The sequence below is a fragment of the Eleutherodactylus coqui genome, chromosome 8 (genome assembly GCF_035609145.1).
Source record: "Eleutherodactylus coqui strain aEleCoq1 chromosome 8, aEleCoq1.hap1, whole genome shotgun sequence".
Lineage (NCBI taxonomy): Eukaryota > Metazoa > Chordata > Amphibia > Anura > Eleutherodactylidae > Eleutherodactylus > Eleutherodactylus coqui.
In genome coordinates, this window is record NC_089844.1 from 150,134,885 (window position 1) to 150,157,847 (window position 22,963).

A 22,963-nucleotide genomic window follows, 5' to 3' on the forward strand; every position below is an offset into this window, starting at 1 on the left:
CAGCCCGCCTGCGCCGTGGACTCTCGCGACATTTCGGCGCGGTGAGTGAGCTCGGCCTGTGCTCCTGCTCCCTCGGCTCCCGACACCGGCTCTCCTCCGCGGAGGAGGCGGGAGACACCCCGCACCATGGCGTCCGCTCTGGAGCAGTTCGTGAACAGCGTCAGGCAGCTGTCCTCTCAAGGTGAGGAGGAGGCGGGAGCGGCGGGCGGGGTGTAGCCCGTGTGCGGCGGCGGGTGAGGGCCGGAGGTGGAAGGGGCCGAAAACTAGCGGGAAGGAAGGCGGAGGAGTCGTCACCCCGGGCAACCAATCAGATCAGCGCTTTATATCTGGAACAACCAATCAGATCAGCGCGTTCATTCTCTGAAGTGAAAGAGCTGGAGGCTGATTGGCTGTTCGCGGCAGCTTCCCGGTGACTGCGCCAGTGTAGGGCAGAGCTCCCCATGGAGAGGGTTGTCGTCTTTGCGGCCCTCGGACTGATGTCTGCGGGTGGTGGAGCCGCTCAGGCTCTGCAGTATAGTGTTATCTAATACTTTGTGTTCTAGTACCTCTGCTTGCTGTCAGTGAATGGGGACATTCTTGTCTACACGTGATGTCAGAACCCAGCAGTGAGTTAGTGGTAAAATAGTGACCTGCGGGCCACCTGAATGTGAGCGGCCCGCCGGCTGCGGTGACACCAGTCTGACGTCTACTGTGACTTGGGGGATACAAGTCGTTCCCGCGCCGTAATCCGAACGGACCCAATGAAGTAAGCCGGCGGCTTCAGGCGGGCTTTATTTCATGGCTAGATATTGTGCATTAAGCCTTACTGCGGTATGCAGCCGTGACCACAGCCGCCCGTGACCGTCTATGGGAGCGCCAAATAAGTGCAGTGCCCACGGATGTTGCCCGTGTGCCCGGGGTTTACGTGTGCTGGCAGGAGACGGTGAAAAGAAGAGTGCCGTCACTTGGGCCGCCTGGTTTTTCTTTGTATGTTGCATGCGTGTGACAGCGGATGACCGCACAGGCGTGTAAAAGGGAAACACGTACATGCAGCAACAACACACGCCTACACAGGAAGGTCAGTGAACCGTATCGCCCGCATGACCTTAGCCTACCAGGCTGTGACTCTCGGCCCGCCCTGGCGCTCGCCGACGTGATCTCCCTGCGCAGGCGAGGTGTTGGGTGTCGCTCCAGGGAAGCAGCGAGGAGGAGCGGAGGGTTTCCTGTTCTCAATGGGCAAGGCTTTTCGTGGGCACACCCAAGGATCGGGCACTGCAGGGAGATATCACTCGTGTGTATTACCCCATGGCGTTCATATCCGCGGCGCACAGGTCTGGCGTGATGTTCTCGGCCGTGTGATCGAGCCTGTAGGTTATATTCACGTTGGTGTCGAGGCCTCATTCAGTCGCCGGCCCGGATGCGGCATTAGGTGGCGGATGTTAAGCTGGTGCCTGCAGGACCTTCCCCTCCGTTCAGCTCCAGCACCTGGCCGGCATCTTCAGTCCTGGTGGCCCGGTCCGCACAGTCCTGGTCCGCACAGTCCTGGTGGCCCGGTCCGCACAGTCCTGGTGGCCCGGTCCGCACAGTCCTGGTGGCCCGGTCCGCACAGTCCTGGTGGCCCGGTCCGCACAGTCCTGGTGGCCCGGTCCGCACAGTCCTGGTGGCCCGGTCCGCACAGTCCTGGTGGCCCGGTCCGCACAGTCCTGGTGGCCCGGTCCGCACATCCAGGGGATTCCGTTCTCTGCTTCCATAACGCACAGCGGCGTCCGCAGCGCAGTGGTGAGTTCAGCCTTGGGCCCAATGTCCACAGGTGGAAGTTAATTACCATCCATGCCCGTCTCTTGTACGGGAGATCCGCCCGTCTTGCCACCCATAGGGATGTATTAGCATCCGCACGGCAAGTAAAAGCATGCGGATGGGATTTTCTTCCTTCTCCCTGGCATGCGGATCGCACGTGTGGGAAGAAATCGCAGCATGCTCCATTTACCTGAAGTCAGTGGAAGCGGTCCGATGCCCAGCACACCCGCAGCGGTCACTGTGGAGGAGCCGCGGGAAACCAGGAGATTCACAAACAAAAAGAAGGCACCGTGCTGAAGAAAGAAGATCCGGCCGGCTCAGAGGAGACCCGCGCTGGATCCGGAGAGGTAAGAAACTGTCTAACCCCTCCCCACGGCTGCGGACGGATACCGCTGTGGGATTGAGCAGTGCAATCCATGCATGTAAGTGGGCATGAGGCCTGAGCCCGGCGCACCCGAGCGTGTCAGCGCACTGTCATCTGCGTTGTACCAATCTGCATAGGTACAACACGTACATAGGTAAACATGCGTGCAAGAAAAATCCCAGCACGTCCTACCTTGGCACATATCACGCGAGCATACACGCCAAGATAGAACATGGCGATGAGCGGCACACAGACGGAATGCAATGACTGTGTGCTGCACAGATATATCACACAGCCTGCATGTTGTGGGATACACTGGTGTGAGCTCCAGCCTTATACAGCTCACAGCTGAGGGTTTGTTACACTTGGATCCAGACAATCATCTCACAGCAGGAAGCATATCCCGCAGTGTCGGGCAGCATATCTTACGCAGTCTGCATGGTTTCTTTTTTTTTTTTTTTTCTTTTGTCAGGTGACCGCAAGAAATGTACCCAACGACACCTATAATAAGCACGGCGCATGCACAATGTACCCAACGACACCTATAATAAGCACGACGCATGCACAATGTACCCAACGACACCTATAATAAGCACGGCGCATGCACAATGTACCCAACGACACCTATAATAAGCACGGCGCATGCACAATGTACCCAACGACACCTATAATAAGCACGACGCATGCACAATGTACCCAACGACACCTATAATAAGCACGGCGCATGCACAATGTACCCAACGACACCTATAATAAGCACGGCGCATGCACAATGTACCCAACGACACCTATAATAAGCACGGCGCATGCACAATGTACCCAACGACACCTATAATAAGCACGGCGCATGCACAATGTACCCAACGACACCTATAATAAGCACGGCGCATGCACAATGTACCCAACGACACCTATAATAAGCACGGCGCATGCACAATGTACCCAACGACACCTATAATAAGCACGGCGCATGCACAATGTAATCACATACGTACGGCGTGGATATGCGCCTATGGAGAACAATGGATCCCTGACTATATAATGGGGTCCGTCCAGCTTCTGGTACAACACGCTGCTTCATGCTGGCTCTGCAGCGGAGGTCCCACAACAGATATGAAGGTCCAGGGGCTCATCCACATCTGTTCGGAGCCTCTATTGCTGATTTGCTTTATAGTTCAGGATGAAATGGCGCAGCACGCATCACTGCATCACTCCGGGAAATGCTGCACAGCCCAACGGGTCACATTCTGGTCAGTAACGTCTCTTTGGCCTGTAGTTTCTGCTTTCATGCTCCCTTTAAGGGGCAGAGAATGAAAATGCCATGATACAATGTAACAAAACCACAGCTGTGAGACCTATTAAGGCCCAGTGCTGCGGAGGAATTATCGCTGTGAACTTCGCAGCCAGCCGCCCGCCACAAATTCTGCAGCGATGTCCGTCCATAGACATGCTCTGATAAGATTCTCCCCTGCCCATGAGTGGAAATCAACGGCCACTTTTGCACTCCTGGGGGAGAATCGCAGCATGTTCTGTTACCAGGAGTGTAACAGAGGGCTTCGGTGGCAGTGAAGTCAGCTCGGTCACTTACGAGGTCCATACTGCTGCAGTGACAGGCTGTCGGGCGATCAGGTGATCGAGGGGAATCCCCTCTGACTGGTCCTCGGTGATTAACTATTGATGACTATGGCTCCATTATACTGCAAGCAAATATTTGGGGTGCAGAAGATCCCTAATGTGTGGGCACATCCGTACAGAGGAACGGTCGCTGGTCCGGGCAGGTTTGTTTAGAGAGGACCTGCGCTCCCGCTCTGTCCGCCATTTCTGGTTCCTTGCAGCTACTGAAGGCGGCCCCACATAGTACTATATAAGTGCTAGTCGGGCTGTCTTCAGCTGCCGAAAACAGGCAGCGGCGCTGGAAGAGCTCCGACATAAAAGTGCAGGAACTCCTAAAGTAATTCTATTCTCCATGAGAAGATTCTGGAGCGTCTTTCTTCCTGTCGCGCTGTTCCTCTGTTGTTCCTCCTAGAAGTGGATATTAGTATTTGAGGGTGACATTGTTGGCGGTGCAGGGCACATCTCTTCAGTCGGGGTCAAGTTGCTATTTGTTTAATTTTTTTCCCATAAGGAGTCAGGAGGAGTAACAGAGGAACGTCACAACCATAAGTCATGAGAAAGGGGCTCCAGGACGGTACAAGCATTTACTAAAATGGGGAAAGTCTGGAAAGGTGACAGGTCCTCTTTAAGGCCTCATGTCCACGGGCCGGTCGGAGTCCAGCCCTGTCGGTGACTCCTGCGTACCTGTATTATTCCTGCAGCAGCGTCCATGCGGATGTCTCCACTTCCGGGTTTGATGTACTGCATGGTCCTCGCGGCTCGCTGTCGGACATGCGCAGTAACTCACCCTCCCCAAACTCCTGCTGCTTTGCCGCGGATCCGTGACACGTCAGCTGTGGTTGTGCCACGGATTGGATAGCTTCTATTGACTTCCATGGAAGCCGTCCGTGCGGGATCTGCACAAAAATGAAGCATTCTGTGATTTTGTTTTCTGGACTGAAAGGTCCGCAAAACCAATCCACGTGCTTTAATTAATCTCCAGATGCCCCAGGCTTCCCTGTGGGTGGATTGATTTGCGGATCTCCCATGTTGATTCCGCAAATCAAACCCCCCTGTGGACGTTGGGCCTGAAGGGCTTTTCCAGGTCCTATATGCCTTTACATCACCTAAACCATCATGTATAAGGAAGCCTTTGTACAATCTACGTTCTCTACTTCCTCGCTACGGATCATGTTGGTCATACACACACACCACCTCGTGGTGGGATGGGCGTGTTTTTTTTTTTTTGTGCAGGTAGAAAACATGGGTACGGGAGCAGAGGGGGATAGAGGTGGGTGATAGACACACACAGGTGTATGGCTGTGGATGGTGACGCTTGGACAGGCTTACTCTTTAGGTATCGGGGGGCCTTGTGGTAGGTAACAGTGCTTGGCTCTTAAAAATAATTTCAGGATCGGAAACCGACCTATCACTTTGGCAGTCTTCACACGGCCCCATGTTCGGTGCCACAAGACAGGACCCCCTGCACCACCACTGAACCAGACATAGCTCATTATAGGCTCCCCCAGTGAGCTGTCTTAGTTCAGCTGATTTGTACTGGGGGCGTCTGGATGTCGGAAGGTCAGTATTTATGGGAATCTGGCATCTGTAGGGTTACACTAGGTAAGGATGGTCCGGGAGAGATCAGTAGGTCCTCGGACCCCCAGTGCATCATGGGTCTCAGTGTGCCATGTCTCACTGTCCTGCAGTGATGAGGGGTTCGTACACGGGTGATTGCGGGGTGGGAGGCCATGCGATGCCCATATCTCACCCCTGTCATCTTATATTGTATGTGATGTATATAATCCTCTGTGTTACAGGACAAATGACTCAGCTGTGTGAGCTCATCAACAAGAGCGGCGAGCTGCTGGCCAAGAACCTCTCTCATCTAGATACAGTGCTGGGGGCTCTCGATGTCCAGGAGCATTCCCTGGGGGTCCTTGCCGTTCTGTAAGTATGGACTGGAGAATGACGCCGCTGGGACAGCAGGATTACAGCGTGCTTCTATAGAGATGCTGTATGTCCATCAGTGAAAGAACTCATTCTGAAGAATCCACTTTGGTCTGAAAGGCTTTTCTCCATTAGACATTTATTCTTGATCCAGGATGGGGAATAAATGTCTGATCTCTGAGGGTCTGACGATGGGGACCCCAAGCAATCTGCAGAAAGATGCCCCATGTGACTGGAGCAACGGTGCGCACGTATGCCCGCCGCTGTAGTCACTTCTATGGGACGGATGGAGGGAAGTTGTCAAGCGCCTCGTGAATGGAGCAGCAGTTGACCATGCACACAGCTCCTTCATTCACATGGGGGATTCGGGTGCACTATTCTTCTGATCACCTGGGGTCCTAGAAGTGAGACCCTCAGTGATCCAACACTTATTCTCCATAGGGCACTATGGGTAAGGGATAAATGTTTAGTGGTAGACATTCGTTGTTGTTGGCACCTGATCTTAAGGGTAAAGATTCTTTTGATCTTCTGGTTCTATGGAAAGAATTTGTCCAGAGACCTGACAGATGCATTTACAGGACTATGCAAAAGTTTTAAGCAGGTGTGGGAAAAAAACACTGCAAAGTAAGAATGCTTTCAAATATAGAGGTGTTTTATAATAGTTGTTTGTTTCAATTAATAAAATGCAAAGTTACTGAAGAAAAGAGAAATCTGAAGGCCCTTTTACACGGGAGGAGTGTTGGGCAAACGATGCCTTGCTGTTACACAGGAGTGAGTATCGCCTCATGGTGGGGCAGCTGGAAGAGAGTTCTCTCCCCCCGCCCCTCTCCATTCACTGTAAGCAGTGCCCATTCAGTTCTGATGACCCGCTGTTTACACTGATGCTTTTACACGGGACAATTATTGACCAAAACCCTGCAGGAGCCGGAACAGCAATCGTCCTGTGTAAAAGGGCCTTAAATCTCATCACTGTCTGGTGTGACCGCCCTTTGTCTTCAAAACAGCATCAGTCCTTTTCAGTACACTTGCACACAGTTTTTGAAGGAAGTTGAGAGGGAGATTCTTCCAGACATCTTGGAGAACTAATCACAGATCTTCTGTGGATGTCGGCTCACTCATATCTTTCTGTATGTCCATGTAATCCCAGCTAGACTGTATGATGTGAGATCAGGGCTCTGTGGGGCCAAATCATCACTTCTAGAACTCCTTGTTCTTCACACTGAAGATGGTTAGTGACATTCACTGGATGTTTGGGGTTGTTGTCCTGCTGCAGAATACACTTGGAGTCAGTCTGATGCCCTCTATTCTTGAAAAACAAAATTCTTACTTTACAGACTTTTTCCACACTCCCTTAACACTTTTTCACCGTACTGTTACCTGGTGCTTTCCTGTATGTGCATACAGAAGGGGATCAGTCTTTCCTCCATGCTGATTTGTGGCCTACTCGATGCATGCTGTCCATTGATAGTCTGCACTGACATGGCTTGCATTGCTCATGTGACACAATTCTCAGCCCACTCCCTGTCTTTCCCAGGACTGAAAGATTGCGTTACAGGGGTTGTCTGTGACTTTTACTATTGCTGATCTATCAGCAGGATGGATCATTGCTAGTTGATCAACAAAGCTCTGCTGCTCATGATCCCCGCTGATCAGCTGTTCGCCGTATCCGCAGTTAGTAAGGACAGCGCTGAAGGCCGATAACGCTGTCTCTATTGCAGAGGTGCAGGCTGGTACTGCAGTCACAGCTCCCATTGAATTCACTGCAGTTCCAATCTGGCCTGCTGCATGCTTCCAGCACTGTCCTCACTGACAGCAGGCCTAGCAGGCAGCTGATTGGCAGAGATCCAGAGTGTTTCCGATCAACTATTGATGAGCGATCCTGAGGATGGGCCATTAATAGTAAAAATCCAGGCCAATTACTTTTAGAATAGAACACAGTGTTCATCCTGCCTTTTAAAATAGCCCTCAATTAGGTATTCAGCCAAGGGGAGGTCCGGACCTCCTGTCTAGGTACGGTCTGTTTAAAGGGGTTATTGGGTTCCAATTAAAGGGGTTGTCAGAAGGTTGTTTTTTTTTAATTTATTGTTTTAAAGGGCTCCCACTGTGCAAACTTAATAAAAAGCTCATACACTCCTCTGTCCCGTAGGTGGCTCCTCTCTCCCTGCTGACATCCTCTTTACAGGCAGACTGCAGTAAGCCTGACTCGTCTCCAAATGAGCTGCTGTAGCCAATTATGTCGTTCAGCGGTCATCACTAAGCTCTGCCATTGGCTGCAGCAGCAGATTTTCAGGACATCACATGCCCGTCTGTAGATAAACGCAGAGGAGACCCAGAGCCACTAGTGGGGGACAAGTGGGAAGAGGCGAGCATGAATTCTATGAGCTCTCTATTATGTTTATACACTGAGGGACCCTTTTTCTTAAAAAAAAAAATAAAGAAAGAAAACCTTTTAAAAAAAAAATATATATATAAACTTTGGGCAACCCCTTTAAGTTTTTGCAATGGAAGCAAAATGGGTTAAAATAAACAATTCTTATCTGTCCTCAGACCCGATGCAGTGCTGCAGCCCTGCGATTCCCTCGGTCTGACAGCCGATGTCGGATGACTTCCGCAGCCAATCAGAGGCTGCAGCATCACTGCCTATTATTCTGGCATCAGCGCTAACATCCTGAGTGCCATGATGCCAGGAGTTTCAAACGGTGCCGCTGCGTCGTCTTATTGGCTGCTGCGGTCACCTAACTTCTGCTGTCAGAGACCAGGAAAATTGCAGTGCAGTGAACAGGTGAGCACAGTTTAGTTTATTTCAACCCATTTGTCTCTAATGTTAAAAACTTAATTTGTAACCAGGCAACCCCTTTAAAGATTTTAAGAGTCTGGTAGATGCAAAGACCCCCTCCCCTGACCCCCTACAACCAGGGCCTGGGGTTGTGTTTGTGTTGAACCCATTATGAGGATTTGTCTAGAACGGGAAGGCAGGGACAGGACAAGATAAAGTGAGGTAATTGGACCTCTGCAGCTGTAGTGAAGGAGGCATTAAAGATCCAAGATGGCTGCTAACTGAAGGTGACTTCTGTCAGTCAAAAATGTGATCTGCCTGACTGGAAAAGTTTGGCTGTGGTCGACCCAAAATAAGTGTATGACGTGACTGGCCAGTCATTTACCACTTTATGTAGAACTGAAAAAAAGTGCTGCACAAACTGGCTGTATTGGGGGTGGGGGTCGCCCCTGATCAGTCACACATTCTGGCTTTGGGAAGTTGTACCTCTACGTGTGTAGAACCAATATTTCTACATGTGTGACCGGCCCCTGTGTTTTTCTCCATTGAGGTCTGTGGCCCGTGTCCCCCGCTTCTCTTCCTTGATAACCTCTAACTGCTGTCCCCCTAACTCTTCTGCTTGTCTCCCCCTGCAGGTTTGTGAAGTTTTCCATGCCCAGTATTCCTGATTTCGAGACTTTGTTTTCTCAAGTCCAGCTCTTTATCAGTACCTGTAATGGGGAGCACATTAGATACGCCACAGACACCTGTGAGTATTATCCTATATGGTGATGGGGGGGCTTCCTGTACACGGCAGGCACTGAATTACCCTTGTATTTCCTTTCACCTTGCAGTTGCTGGTCTTTGCCATCAGTTAACAAATGCACTTGTGGAGAGAAAACAGGTCAGTTGTATGTCAGAGTTGCATTACATCTTGCATAACTTAAAGGGCCTTTTCAGGGACATACTATTAATGACCTGTCCCTAGGATAGGTCATCAATAGTTGATTGACTCCTGCTGTCGGCTCTGCTGCACACAGGTACAGAGCGGAAGCTGCTGCTCTGACCCCGGTGTTGTGGTTAACGCTTGTAACTGCAGGTGCAGCTCCTACATATTTTAATGAGAGCAGTGCCTAAAGTTACAAAACCTGGCCACTACACCGGGGTTGGAGCAGCAGCTTCCACTCACTACCTCTGTGTATCAGCTCTGACAGCAGGCGCCTGATCAGCTAATTGGCCTATCAACTATTGATGACCTATTCTGAGGATACGTCACCAATAATGGTTATCTTGAAAACCCCTTTAAGCCTAATCCTTGTATAATGGAAAGTTCTACCACTGTGTCACACTGACATCAGTGCAAAATCCACTAAAGATGCTCATAAGTCTTCAACACCTGTCGGATGAGCAATCGTTCATCTGACGGTTGTTTCCTCCGGCCTCCCTCATACACATGAACGTTGTGTGTTTAGGGAGGTAAGCTGCAGTTGCACGGCTTTAGCAGCCTCTTATCTCCCAGGGAACACAAGATCAAGCATTGAAATTCAACCTCCCCAATCCTTCCTTACAAACATCTCCTGGGGGAAAGTTATGGTGCCGCCATACACATCAGAGTCGGACAGACATTCCGTTATCGGGGGGGGGGGGGGGGGGGGGTCCGATGACTAAAGTCTAACGTGTATGGAGGCCTTTAGACCAGCGTATGAAATGTTCTAAGGAAATATAACCAATTTAGTTTAAATTCTTTGTACTTTTTAAGATCTCTGCTTGCTGATAGTGAAGAGGAACATTCAGTGCTTGCCATGAAAAGATGACAACCTGTCCTGATGTAACACTGCTCACTCAGGAATTGTTCTCTATGCAGCAGCATAAACTCCTATCCTCCTAATTTGCTACAATGTATCGGTCTGCTACACTGTTGCTGAGACTTGGATACATTGCAGCAAACGCTAGAATTATGCCATTTTTTTGTGGAAATGTTAAGGAAATCATTAAAATTTCACCCAGGCTCCAGAGTGCCCCTTTTAAGGCCTCAGCTCCACGGGGAAACAAAGAATTAAAATCCGCAGTGGATTTTAACTCGCCCGCCCGCGGATCCGCACCCCATAGGGATGCATTGACCACCCGCGGGTAGATAAATACCCGCGGATGGTCAATAAAAGGGAATTAAAAAAAAATATGGAGCATGAAAAAAAAAAATAATGACATGCTCCATTTAGGTGCGGGTCCCCCGCCGGGACGGCTCCGGCAGGCTTCTATTGAAGCCTATGGAAGCCGTCCGGATCTGCGGGAGACCTAAAATAAGAATAAACTTACCCGCAGCGGACCGTGCAGATCTTCTCTTCTTCGGCCGGATCTTCTTTCTTTGGCCTGGCGCATGCGCGCGAGCACATCCGCCGGCTGAAGAAAGAAGATGCGGCCGCAAAGAGAAGATCTGCATGGTCCGCTGCGGGTAAGTTTATTCTTATTTTCAGCCCTCATGTCCGCGGGGCAGGAGGGACCCACTACGGATTCTCAATGGAGAACGCAGATTCTCCATGGAGAATCCGTAGCGGGCCTGATTTTCCCCATGGACATGAGGCCTAAAGCTTCATATAAATGGACAAAACCCTTAAAGGGATATTCCGGTTGTCGTTTTTTTTTAACTGATCTATTCCCTGGCAGTGTTGGCTTTGCTCTCATTTGGGGTGCCACCCTGCTCTTACAGAATTTACATTGAATTCAATGGAAGTGAAGTCTGCGCTCGCACTTCCTACGCTGACCACTGATGACAATATCCAGTCCGCTGCACTGACAACAGGCCGGACAATCAGCTGATGGAAGGGGGTTTCAAGCGACGGATCCCCGTCCATCAACTACTATCCAGGGGATAGGTCATCGGTTAAAAAATCCTGGAATACCCCTTTAAGTGCTCCTTATTACTCTGTGACTTGCTGTCTGCTACCTCATATGTATTACATCTATGTGTATGTTCCTTGAAGCTACATGGTCTTAACCCCAAATATAACGTGTGCTCCTTGGTCGTGATGCATGGAGATTGCTAGGAGTGTGCGTTACAGCAACCGTGTTAGGGATTTGCTCTTTATGCAGGGTTATTTGAAGCAGCTGCAGACTTAACATGCCTTTTCTTCCTTTTCCTATTTCCAGCCTTTACGAGGAATCTGCGTTCTCAGACAAGCCATAGACAAGATGCAAATGAATACAAATCAGCTGACCTCAATTCATGCAGATCTCTGCCAGGTAACACATTGTGTCCCTGCTGTAATGGAGATCTGCTCGCCTTGTACAGCAGCTAATGTGAAAAAGCAGAAGTATAAAGCATGGGGGATGGACAATACAGTAGTCTGATGCAACTGAGCTAGAGTCGCTGATTGTAGCTGTCATCTACTAATGGGGGATATGGTTTAATATTTCTGCTGTTGTGGATCTTTCACTCCTGGCAGGTATGTTTGGAAGTTCTGAGACTTATAGTTTTTCTCTTGTTCTCACAGCTCTGCTTGTTAGCGAAATGTTTTAAGCCGGCACTCGCTTACTTGGATGTAGATATGATGGACATATGTAAAGAGAACGGAGCGTACGACGCCAGGCCCTTCCTGTGCTACTATTACTACGGAGGGATGGTATATACAGGGCTGAAGAACTTCGAGAGGGCTCTTTACTTCTATGAGCAGGTACAAAGGATGTCAGATAGGACAAAAATATGTAATTATGGCGATAGTCCTCTAATCCAGAAATTTGGAATATAATCTATGTATTCTATGTGTGAAGTGAATGGAATGGATATACTGGATGCCCACTTTATTAGAGCTTGCCATCTAGTAGTGCGTTGTTCCTCCTTTGGCCTTTAGAACTGCAGAAATTCATCATGGCGTCCATCCACAGCTGTTAGAGGAGCCAGGGTGTGCCAAGAAAATATTCCCATCTCCACCAACCAACTGACAGAAAGCGTCCAGCAATTCATACTGCTTGTGCCATATTCTGACCCTCCCATCAGCGTGTTGCAATAGAAATGATTTACCGCTGATCAGTGATGCACGTTTTTTTTTTTTTCCCCTCCTGGAGTCTCCCTTTTCTGTTTCTCTTAGCCATAATGGTGCTGGAACTGGTCATCTGCCGTTAGTCCATCTGTATTAAGGAATGGCCAGTTGTGCGTTCAGACACTTTGGTTTTGTATTTGGCTAAGTTTGACTGCAGCGCCTGTTTGCCAAAACAATTCTTGACTTCCTCCTTTGACCCCTTTCAGCGACAAGTAGTTTTTCTGTCTTCAGGACCCCGTTTCAGCGGGTTTTTTTCTTGATTACGCCATTCTCCGTATACATGAGAAACACACCCCCCCCCCCCCCCACCTCCCTGTTGGCAGTGACGCCCCGGCTAGTCCAGCACTGATGACCGGACCTCGCTGGAAGTCGCTCAGATCGCTGGATTTTTCCATCTAATGTGGATTCACACTGAAACTGATCCACAGAACACTTGATTTTTAGGCTTCACTTTGGGGTCACCATTTCCATATAGGGAAGAGCCATTCGTGAAAGACGTCCCTAATAAATGGGCCTTTCAGTGCATAAAGATACTATGTGTATAATAAATGGATTTATGGTTTCAGGAGACTTCGCCCAATTTCTTTAGTCCAATCCACATTTCAGCCAATTGCTTTCCTCGTCCAGTAGGACATTTGACATTTTGCCGCTGATACTTTATGCCATACTTAAGAAAAGATGTGTTCTCCTCTGGAACATATAGTCTATGTAAAAACCCTTTTACCGGTGCTAAGTGGATAAAATCTAGGTTGGACATAGTGATATATAGGACACATTGAGATTGGACGTAATGTCCGCCTGCACAAGTCTTTTCTTGGACAAACTTATCGAAGGACAAGAAATCTTGGACCAACTGGATTATAGATAACTCTGTTTTGTTTTCTTGGTTTTGCAGGCAATCACGACGCCGGCCATGGCTGTTAGTCACATCATGTTGGAATCCTATAAGAAGTATATCCTAGTTTCTTTGATACTCTTAGGAAAGGTCCAGCCGCTGCCTAAATATACCTCACAGATTGTTGGTAGATTTATTAAGGTGAGTGTCTGATGTATGTTGAGGTGGTTGTATTACTGGGTTCGTGCCGCACAATTTGGAGCTGCCCATGTCTTTTATTTTACAGCCTCTTAGCAATGCTTACCACGAGCTGGCACAAGTCTACGCATCCAACAACCCATCCGAGCTGAGGAACCTGGTGAACAAACACAGCGAGACCTTTACCAGAGACAATAACATGGGGCTGGTGAAACAATGTCTGTCCTCCCTATACAAAAAGAATATACAGAGGCTTACCAAAGTGAGTGACGTTCATGGCTTACTATCACATGTCAATGGCGGCATATGGACAGCCTGCACATTGTAGCCCTCTACGTTTGTGGCTCTTATATGTTGGCTTACTACAACCGCAGTATCTCCATACAGAGAAAAACATTATGACCGCCACAAGAATTCTAATATTGACGTTCTTGTGATTGTCAGAAGTTTTCTGCAACTTTTCCAACTTTTTTTTCCAAGTGTTTCACAGGGGATTCCTTACAAATGTAGATTGCCATTATGTGTGGGTTTTTTTTTTTTTTGTTCATACATCCTTTTAAATGTGCCATTTCCATTTGATTTTTCGGGCTGTTTTTTTTTTTTTTTTCCCCTCTTCCCCCAGTTCACAAATTGGACTACTTCGTGCATGTAGCCTTAAGATTATAAAAATACAGCTGCCGCCTTCCAGAGGCAGTGACCCTTTTCTCAATGGACTGTGTGGTACTACAACCCTGCCCCTTTTCAGTTGAAAGTGGCTGAGCTGCAATACCACACATTGCCAGTGGACAAGGGTGGTGCTGTTTCAGGAAGAAAGCAGACATTATGATCTTGCACAAACCCTCTGTCTCCCGCACGTGTAAAATCAGCGTGTATTGATCTATCATTGCAGCAGTCTTGAGGATGCTTTGTTATACGACTTGTAGAACAGTCCACCTTTTCAAGGGTCTAAAGGCTGGTTTAGAGACAATGATTATTGCTCAAAAAGTCTTTTGAATGATTTTTGAGCGATAATCGCTGTGTGCTTTTTAGCGCAAGGTGATCGCTCAAACATTGAGTGATCACCTTGCGCTCCGAGCGGCGGATGCAGAAGACAAGTGGGGCCGCTTGTCTTCTGCACCCAAAAGTTCTCCGCTCGGAGCACCCGTCTGTTATACAGCCGAGTGCTCCGACTGTAGGATGCAGAAGACAAGCGGGGGTTTCTTGCCTTCTGCATCTGGCTGTTATGCAGCTGAGGGCTCTGAGCGAGGGATGCAGAACCCAGCTGGACTGCTCTGTTCTTCATACCCCGCCTGTCTTCAGGGAGCGGGATACAGCTGAAACAATAGTATCAGCTGTATTCCGCTGTGAATCCCTGATAGCTGATCTTTCAGCATACTGAAAGATCAGCGACGGCTTAACGAAAACTGGTCACTGTCAGTGCAGTTAGACACGATTTATCTCTCAAACGATGGCTTTGAGCGATAATCGTTGTCTAAATCAGCCGTTACTGTAAATGTTCTGCCAGTTCTTTATACACTTCCATGTCTGTAATTCTGCTCTCCTGACTTTCTTCTTCTAGACCTTCTTAACGCTTTCATTACAAGACATGGCCAGTCGAGTTCAACTATCCGGTGCTCAAGAGGCTGAAAAATATGTTCTGTATATGGTAAGAATGGATGTATGCAAGAAATGGTTCATCTGATGCAAAGGTCACACTTCTGGGACTTTAAAATATCGCAGTGCACCGTATTTCGACCCTAGCCGCTCACATAACTGTGTACACCATGGAAATTAACGGGTTAAAACTGGAAGTTCTAGCTTTTTCCCAGAAGTGTAAGGCAGGCATCACAACAAATTTTTTATTTTTTTTTTCTGGCAACTTTCTTGAGCGGGAAGGAACATCTAAGACTGATACTTCTCTCTTTGAGATCATCTTGTGTACCTGGCCACAAACTGCACATGTGAAACTGGCCTCAGGCTGAAATCACACGAGTGCAAGATCGGGCCTAGTCACACGGGTCTAATGATCCAAACTGACAGCACCATAGATCCCTTGCGGATCTAATTTGGTGACAGCCCTACCTTCTTACACTACATACCTGGTCTTGTCTTAAAGGGGTCGGCTCAGTATTTAAAAAACCAAAACAAAAACACTTGGCCATGACTTAAAATTAATAGCAGCAATACTCATCTGTCTCTCTCCTCTGCCCCCCCCTCCCCCCCCCCCCCAGTAAGTGATGCAATGGCTCCTGTGGCTCTCATGATCTGTTTACAGTAGAAGTAATTTGGAACCTGCAGCGTTACCGTCCGTTCTCCTGGCATCAACGCTCAGATCATGGGTAGCATGTTCTGGAGCTGTTGTGCTGTTTACTGGGGTGGGGGAGATCAGAGGTGAGTATTGCTGCTTTTGTTTTAGGGCATGGTCAGCTGTTCTTTAAAAAATGTTTTTCTTATAATGGGACAACCGCATTAAAGAGACACTTCTGTTTTGGACAAACCAAGGTGGCTGCATGACTTTGCTATCTGAAGCACGCATTGGTGGAGCTGCATGCAGTGCCTCATACTACTAATGTTTTAAAGGGTTGTACCAGGATCTCAAGTTATCGCTTCTCCACAGGATGGAGGTTAACTTGCTGATCTGTGGGGATCTTGCCACTGAGCCCCACCCCACCCACCCCCAATCCTGAGAACGGGGTTCCCATGTCCCCCTCTGCATAACATTGTGGAGTTGGAGTGTAAACCTAGTCTGAACATTTTATGTCTTTTACTCTATATTTTACTATAGATTTTCTCTTCTCAGATAGAGGATGGAGAAATCTTTGCAAGTATTAATCAGAAGGATGGCATGGTGTGCTTTCATGATAATCCCGAGAAATACAACAATCCTGCTATGCTTCACAATATTGATCAGGAGGTAAGTCGCTGCTTCTTGGGGTGGGAGGTAAGAGTTACTGTTTCCTTTATCGACGGGTCCATAAGACAGAGAACTATAACTATAGTGATTCATAGAGTAATGCTTGTTGTGGATAGTTAAAGGGGCATTCCTGTGAGAGGATGGGGAATAACTAGCTGACCGTGGGGGGGCACTACTGGGATCTCCACCGATCCCAATAAGGGATGGTGAGGTGTCACGTTCGCCCTATTTCCGGTTTCTTCTGCATCATGGCTCCTTTGAAAGGCGCCCTGGCCGCATATTACATGGTGCTGCTTCATTCATTTCATTGGTGCCGATGAAAATAGCTGAGCTATAGCGATGAGACCTGCAATGCAGAATCAACCGGAAGTGGGACAAACAGGATTACCCCAAACCCCTTGCTCTTGTGATTGGAAGTCGCACTTGCAGTGTGCGCATGCCAGGAATTAGAAGATGCAGCGACCGACAGATTTACTGAAGGCATCTTTATTCCCTACTGCCCCCATGTGGATCTGTCAGCAGGTTTGCATTGGCCAAACTGCTGTCAGAATTCCTTTAATGGGGTAATTAATTACCGTGCTCAGTCTATAGTATGCACACCAGCAATTCCCGTTTAATGGGATGTCTGGGAACCAAAATACAGAAGGCTGGGTTTATTACAATTTGCATTAAAATGGGTGTGTGTGGACGTATTATAGGCATTGCTATGTGGAATTAAGGTGGGGAACCACTTTGGATGCAATTGTTTGTCTGTAGTGATCTAGTATTGTGACTCTTTGGCTTGTCACTACTGTTTCTGTGTTTTCTCTACTATGTGAGCATGTGGTTGTATTTTGTATGGCCGCCAGCCTATATGGTCTCTTATACCCTCTGTTTCTGGTCTAGATGCTACGCTGTATAGACCTTGACGATCGATTAAAAGCAATGGATCAAGAAATCACGGTGAACCCACAGTTTGTTCAGAAGGTAATAATCAGCTGATTGTGGCCTGTAGTATGAGACTGTCCCACTGGAGAAACTACAGCTCCCAGCATGGCCTGCACATTCCATAGGCAGGATCAATACTTTGTTTTAGACATTAATTGCACAAAGACATAAAGGGGTTCTTCAGGAATTTATCAATAAAGTTTATTGAAATGTTCCACCATTTTTTATTTTAAATGGGTTGTCCTACAAAAACAAGTCATCTGCTTTCCACAGGATGGGGAATAATCTGCTGATGACCGCTGGGACCACACACACTGAGCATGGGACTCCAGCACGTCCAGAAGTGAAGGCAGCGGCAGTCACACATCCATACCTACTACATTAATTTCAGTGAGACCACCAGATTGCCAGGTGCCTGAAGGATATGTCGGGAGTCCTGTTCTCAGCATCTCGGAGGGTCTCGATGGTTGCCTCCACCCTCCCCACTGATCAGCAAGTTATTCCATATCTTGTGGATTGAGGGTGACCTGCTTTGGTGGGACAACCCTTTTAATGCAGGTTCTATTATAGGCTAATATAGGTGACTTGTTCTAAAACAGAGTTGTCATTCTGTACTCTAACCCGGCTTTTTGTGAATTGCAGAGCATGGGCTCTCAGGAGGACGACTCAGGAAACAAGCCATCGAGCTATTCTTGAAGGCGGACGACCCTGCATCCCACATCTCCAGAACATGGATAGTCAGCAATGCAAAACCTTTTTTTCCGAATTCCACCCAAAAACCAACGTCTTCGATAACAAACTGGGTAGAAATGCCACCACCTCTATGCCTGGACATTTAATGAAAAATAAAAAAAACGGAAAACCAATATTTATGAAAACTTTCTTTTTCTCTCAGTGCTGTATGCGTTCAAAGTTATACTGAGGAACGGAAAACGACCTATACAAATAAAGTCTGTTGTGAATTTGTCTCTGGAACCTTCATTTGCTCTTGTGCAGTAGGCAGACAGCTGATACACACGAAAGCTTAAGGGGATTCAGACACTTCTATGTGCTGACATGTTGCTCCTGTCCCCACTGTGTGAGTATATGGTAAATGACACGGATGTGGTGTGCCGCTGCTGTAGATGACACTGATAGCGATGTGGGGATTCATTGTTGCTTAGGTCTTGGTGTACACAGCAAAAGGAGGTGAGCACTGGATATAAGAAACACTTAAAGGGGTTGTCCCGCACCGAAACGGGTTTTTTTTTTTTCGGCGCGAGACAACCCCGATGCAGGGGTTAAAAAAGAACACCAAACAGCGCTTACCTGAATCCCCGCGCTCCGGTGACTTCTTACTTACCTGCTGAAGATGGCCGCCGGCATCTTCTCCCTCGGTGGACCGCAGGGCTTCTGTGCGGTCCATTGCCGATTCCAGCCTCCTGATTGGCTGGAATCGGCACGGGGCGGAGCTACACGGAGCCCCATTGAGAAGAGGAGAAGACCCGGACTGCGCAAGCGCGTCTAATTTGGCCATTAGACGGCGAAAATTAGACGGCAACCATGGAGACGAGGACGCCAGCAACGGAACAGGTAAGTGAATAACTTTTGATAACTTCTGTATGGCTCATAATTAATGCACAATGTACATTACAAAGTGCATTAATATGGCCATACAGAAGTGTATAACCCAACTTGCTGCCGCGGGACAACCCCTTTAACATGTATGAAATAGCCCATTTTATTAGCCCCCCCCCCACCCCCCACCCCATCAATCTCATAGCATGTTGCACCATCTTTGGCCTTCAGAAATGCAGCAAATCATTGTGGCGTAGAGTCTACTAGGTGATTAATTCGTTGTGTAGTAATACCGACCCTGCGGACAGGAAGATTTTTGTAGCTACTGCATATTAGGTGGAGGTTCTGATGGGAAGGGTTCATTAATTTCATGCTGCTTGCGCCAAATTCTGACCTCCCCATCAGCACAGGGCAACAGTTATCTGGATTCATTCGACCAGGCGTGTTTTTTTAAAAGCTCTTTTGCTCCCTGGAGTCTCGTATTTCTGTTTCTCTTAGACACAATGGTGCTGGAGCTGGTCGTCTGCTGTTTTAGCCCATCCATGCTAAGGAACGGTTAGTTGCATATTTGGACACATTATTTAGCGCACCAGTGTTGTATTTGGCTACTCTTGTGCCTGCTGAGAGATTCCTTACATCCTCCTCTGACCCCTTTTGTCAGAGTTGTTACCATTCACAGGATCCCCTTCTGCTGAATGTCTTGCCCTGATCACGCTATTCTCTGTATACGCTCTGCACCGCAACATGCCAAAACTCCATAAGCTTGGCAATGAAATCCCTACTAGTTTAGAACCGATGACCCGGCCTTAGGAAAATCCAGCAATCTGAGTGATTCCAACATCTAATGTGGCTCCACAGAAAACTTGTCACTATGCTGCATCCGTGGTCACAGGCCTATTTTCCATACAGGGAAGCGCCGGCTCTAATAAACCTCATTCGGTGTACATTGCGAATGTCTGGAAGTATTTCAGGGGTTCACGTTAGAAAAGATGGGCTTGTAGAAAACAGAAAATGCCGCCTGTACCGTCTTATTACTTGACCATCACCACTTGCTGTAGCGTCTAGTTGGTCTAGAATCAGATGAGATGAGATGGTCACGTGGCCATCGGCTGTAGGAATGGTTTTATAGTTGGTGATTCCAATAGTAATACAGACCGGCTTATGGTGTGAGATGAGGGGAGGGTTGCCGCTGTGTGCCGTGTCTTGCTCCATTGATGGCTCATTGGCGCACAGAACACCTTAAAGTCTTTTCTTTTGCCCTGTATAGAAGTCTGTAGGAAACCACAATGTCTCTAAAAGAATTGCCGCACCGTGTCATCTGCCGGAACATGCTGTAAAAGTTGTGTGGGGTCTGCCTGCTGCGCCTTCGGACCGGAGAACAATCCGCTCTGTTCATTGCCTATGGCGCTCTCCCTCCGCCCCAGAAAAGTGAATTGGGAGGTGGTCTTGCCACTTGTGAGCCACCAATCCATTGGCTAGAAGGAATTGGCATATGTCATGGGCAGCGGGCAGACCATCTGTCCTGTGGGGAAACTCCTTTAAAGGGGTTGTCCCGCGCCGAAACGGTTTTTTTTTTTTTTTTTTTTAACCCCCCCCCCCCCCCCCCCCCGTTCGGCGCGAGACAACCCCGATGCAGGGGTTAAAAAAACAACCCGCACAGCGCTTACCTGAATCCCGGCGGTCCGGCGTCTTCATACTTACCTGCTGAAGATGGCCGCCGGGATCCTCTGTCTCCGTGGACCGCAGGGCTTCTGTGCGGTCCATTGCCGATTCCAGCCTCCTGATTGGCTGGAATCGGCACGGGGCGGAGCTACACGGAGCCGGCATTCTACACGAGCGGCCCCATAGAAGACTGCAGAAGACCCGGACTGCGCAAGCGCGGCTAATTTGGCCATTAGAGGCCGAAAATTAGTAGGCACCATGGAGACGAGGACGCCAGCAACGGAGCAGGTAAGTATAAAACTTTTTATAACTTCTGTATGGCTCATAATTAATGCACAATGTACATTACAAAGTGCATTAATATGGCCATACAGAAGTGTATAGACCCACTTGCTGCCGCGGGACAACCCCTTTAACTATGATGCTGTTCCATGAGAGGTCTTAGGGGATCGCCTGTCTGATGAGCACCTCCGGCTATAGCAGATTATGGTAGTAAAGCGCATCCTGGCATGAAGAGAAGACCAACAAAGTTCTGACCCCAGGTGTTTAACCCTTTGCATGCCGTGGTCAATATGACCGTGGCATGTAAAAGGCTGACAAAGGCAAGGAGTTCCCTCTTCTCTCAGCAATTGCAATGGGCGGGGCAGCAGTGGGTTGTTCTAGTAGCTGGAGCCTTAAAGATGGTCTCTAAGTCTGTGATCTATAGTGGACCATGTGCCTCCGCCTCTGCCTGAACATCATTTGCTAATATACACTGCAATACTGTAGTCTGGCAGTGTATTATAACAAGGATCAGGACTTGGGAACGATGAATCCCCAACAGGGACACAATTCAGTTGAAAAATACAATTTTTTTTTTTTTTTTTTTTTTAAATTTAGTCAAAATAAGCCCTTCCCCACAACAGTGCTCTCATGGTGTTTGGTGTGACCTATGTGAACAAGTACAACGTCTCCCACAAAAAAGCCCCAGGTACCCCTGCTGACAGGGAAACTAAGGCCTCATGTCCACGGGATCATTGTCATTTAAAATCCGCAGCAGTTCTCCCGCAGCGTGATCCGCGCCCCATAGGGATGCATTGGACACCTGCAGGTAGTTAAATACCTGCGGATGTCATTTTCCCTTCAGGCGCAGATTGCGTGTGTGGGGAAAAAAATGTGACATGCTCCATTTTCGTGCGGGTCTCCCGCAGGGATGCCTCCCATTGAAGCCTATGGAAGCCGTCCGGATCCATGGCACACCCGCGCCTGAATTTCTGCTCGCTGGGCATGGGAGACCAGGAGTTCAAAAAAAAAAAAAATGGAGTGCCCGGCGCATGCGCGCGGCATGCTTCCGGTGGGCCGAGTACATCCGCCGGGCTGAAGAAAGAAGATCCGGCGGGCAGATCCGCAGCGTCCGGACAGGTAAGAATCTTTTTTTAGCATCCTGTCCGCAGGAAAGTAGGGACCAGCTGTGGGATTCTGCATGAAGAATCAGCGGCGGGCCTCATTTTCCCCGTGGACTTGAGGCCTAAATGTTTATCTTGATCTTTCTGCCGAAACAAAGAAAACCTCATTTTAGATTATTTATACCCCTAGTTGCAGTTTGTTTTTAAAGGCCATATTTGCAGATGTTAATCCTGCATGTAGAAAAAAATGGAATATAAGGTGATCAAAATGTCAGACGGTCCCAAAAATGGGATAAAGGAAGACTAAGGCCTCCTTCCCACGGACGGATTTGCATCGCGTAATTCGCGGCGGAAATCCGCTGTGTTGCCCGCAGCTATTAGGTTCTATTGAGCCTAATAGCTCGATGCTCACGGTGCAGAATTCCACCGTGGAATTCACCCGTTCTCACCCGCGGCATGCTCTATTTGCCGCGGACGGCTTCCATTGCAGTCAATGGAAGCCGTCTGGTCATGCTATCTTCCGCTGTAGCACAAAAAAAGTGACATGGATTAATTAGATGTAACGCTAAATACATTAGATGTCCCCAAAAATAGTGCCATTAAAAAAAAATACAACTCGTCCCGCCAAAAACAGGCCTGATGCGCTAAGTGCAGCGAGGGATTTCTTTTCCCTTCTACAAGCCGCAGAACAATCAAGTTCTCTCTTCGTCGCGATGTTGACAGCGCATGCGCAGTGCAGCGCAGCGCAGCTCTGTCTCAGCGGCCAGTGACAGTCTCTGACACATCCCAGCACGTGGAGGGGGAGGAGTCATGTGACTGCATCAGCTGACCTATCCCGTGCCGAAACCTGAGTTTTGGGTTAAACCATCTCTGTGCTTTGCGTGGGGATGTACAGGAGGACAGTTTTTCACTTTCGACCTTCATTTTCACTTCTCGCAAGTAACTACAACCATCTCGCACCGTGTACCGTGAATATCCTATGAATGCAGTTAGGTAGAAGTCATTTCTCGGTCCGTGCAAATTTTTAATTT

General features: G+C 48.4%; 1 protein-coding gene across 1 annotated transcript; it reads left to right on the forward strand.

Moving 5' to 3' along the window:
- Positions 1-8: 8 nt before the first annotated feature.
- Positions 9-18,294, forward strand: COPS3 (COP9 signalosome subunit 3). Its single transcript, XM_066576687.1, has 12 exons — positions 9-181; positions 5,554-5,683; positions 9,095-9,207; positions 9,293-9,342; positions 11,586-11,678; positions 11,930-12,109; positions 13,371-13,511; positions 13,597-13,770; positions 15,067-15,153; positions 16,288-16,401; positions 17,287-17,367; positions 17,971-18,294. Exons 1-12 carry the CDS (start codon positions 127-129, stop codon positions 18,022-18,024), a joined length of 1,272 nt encoding a protein of 423 aa, XP_066432784.1. The 5' UTR covers positions 9-126; the 3' UTR covers positions 18,025-18,294.
- The last annotated feature ends 4,669 nt before the right edge of the window (positions 18,295-22,963 follow it).

Coding starts and splice junctions, on each gene's coding strand:
- COPS3 (XM_066576687.1), top strand. CDS start 127: ATGGCGTCCGCTCTGGAGCAGTTCGTGAACAGCGTCAGGCAGCTGTCC. Junction 13,771..15,066: donor ATATACAGAGGCTTACCAAA/GTGAGTGACGTT, acceptor TTCTTCTTCTAG/ACCTTCTTAACGCTTTCATT. Junction 17,368..17,970: donor ACCCACAGTTTGTTCAGAAG/GTAATAATCAGC, acceptor TGTGAATTGCAG/AGCATGGGCTCTCAGGAGGA.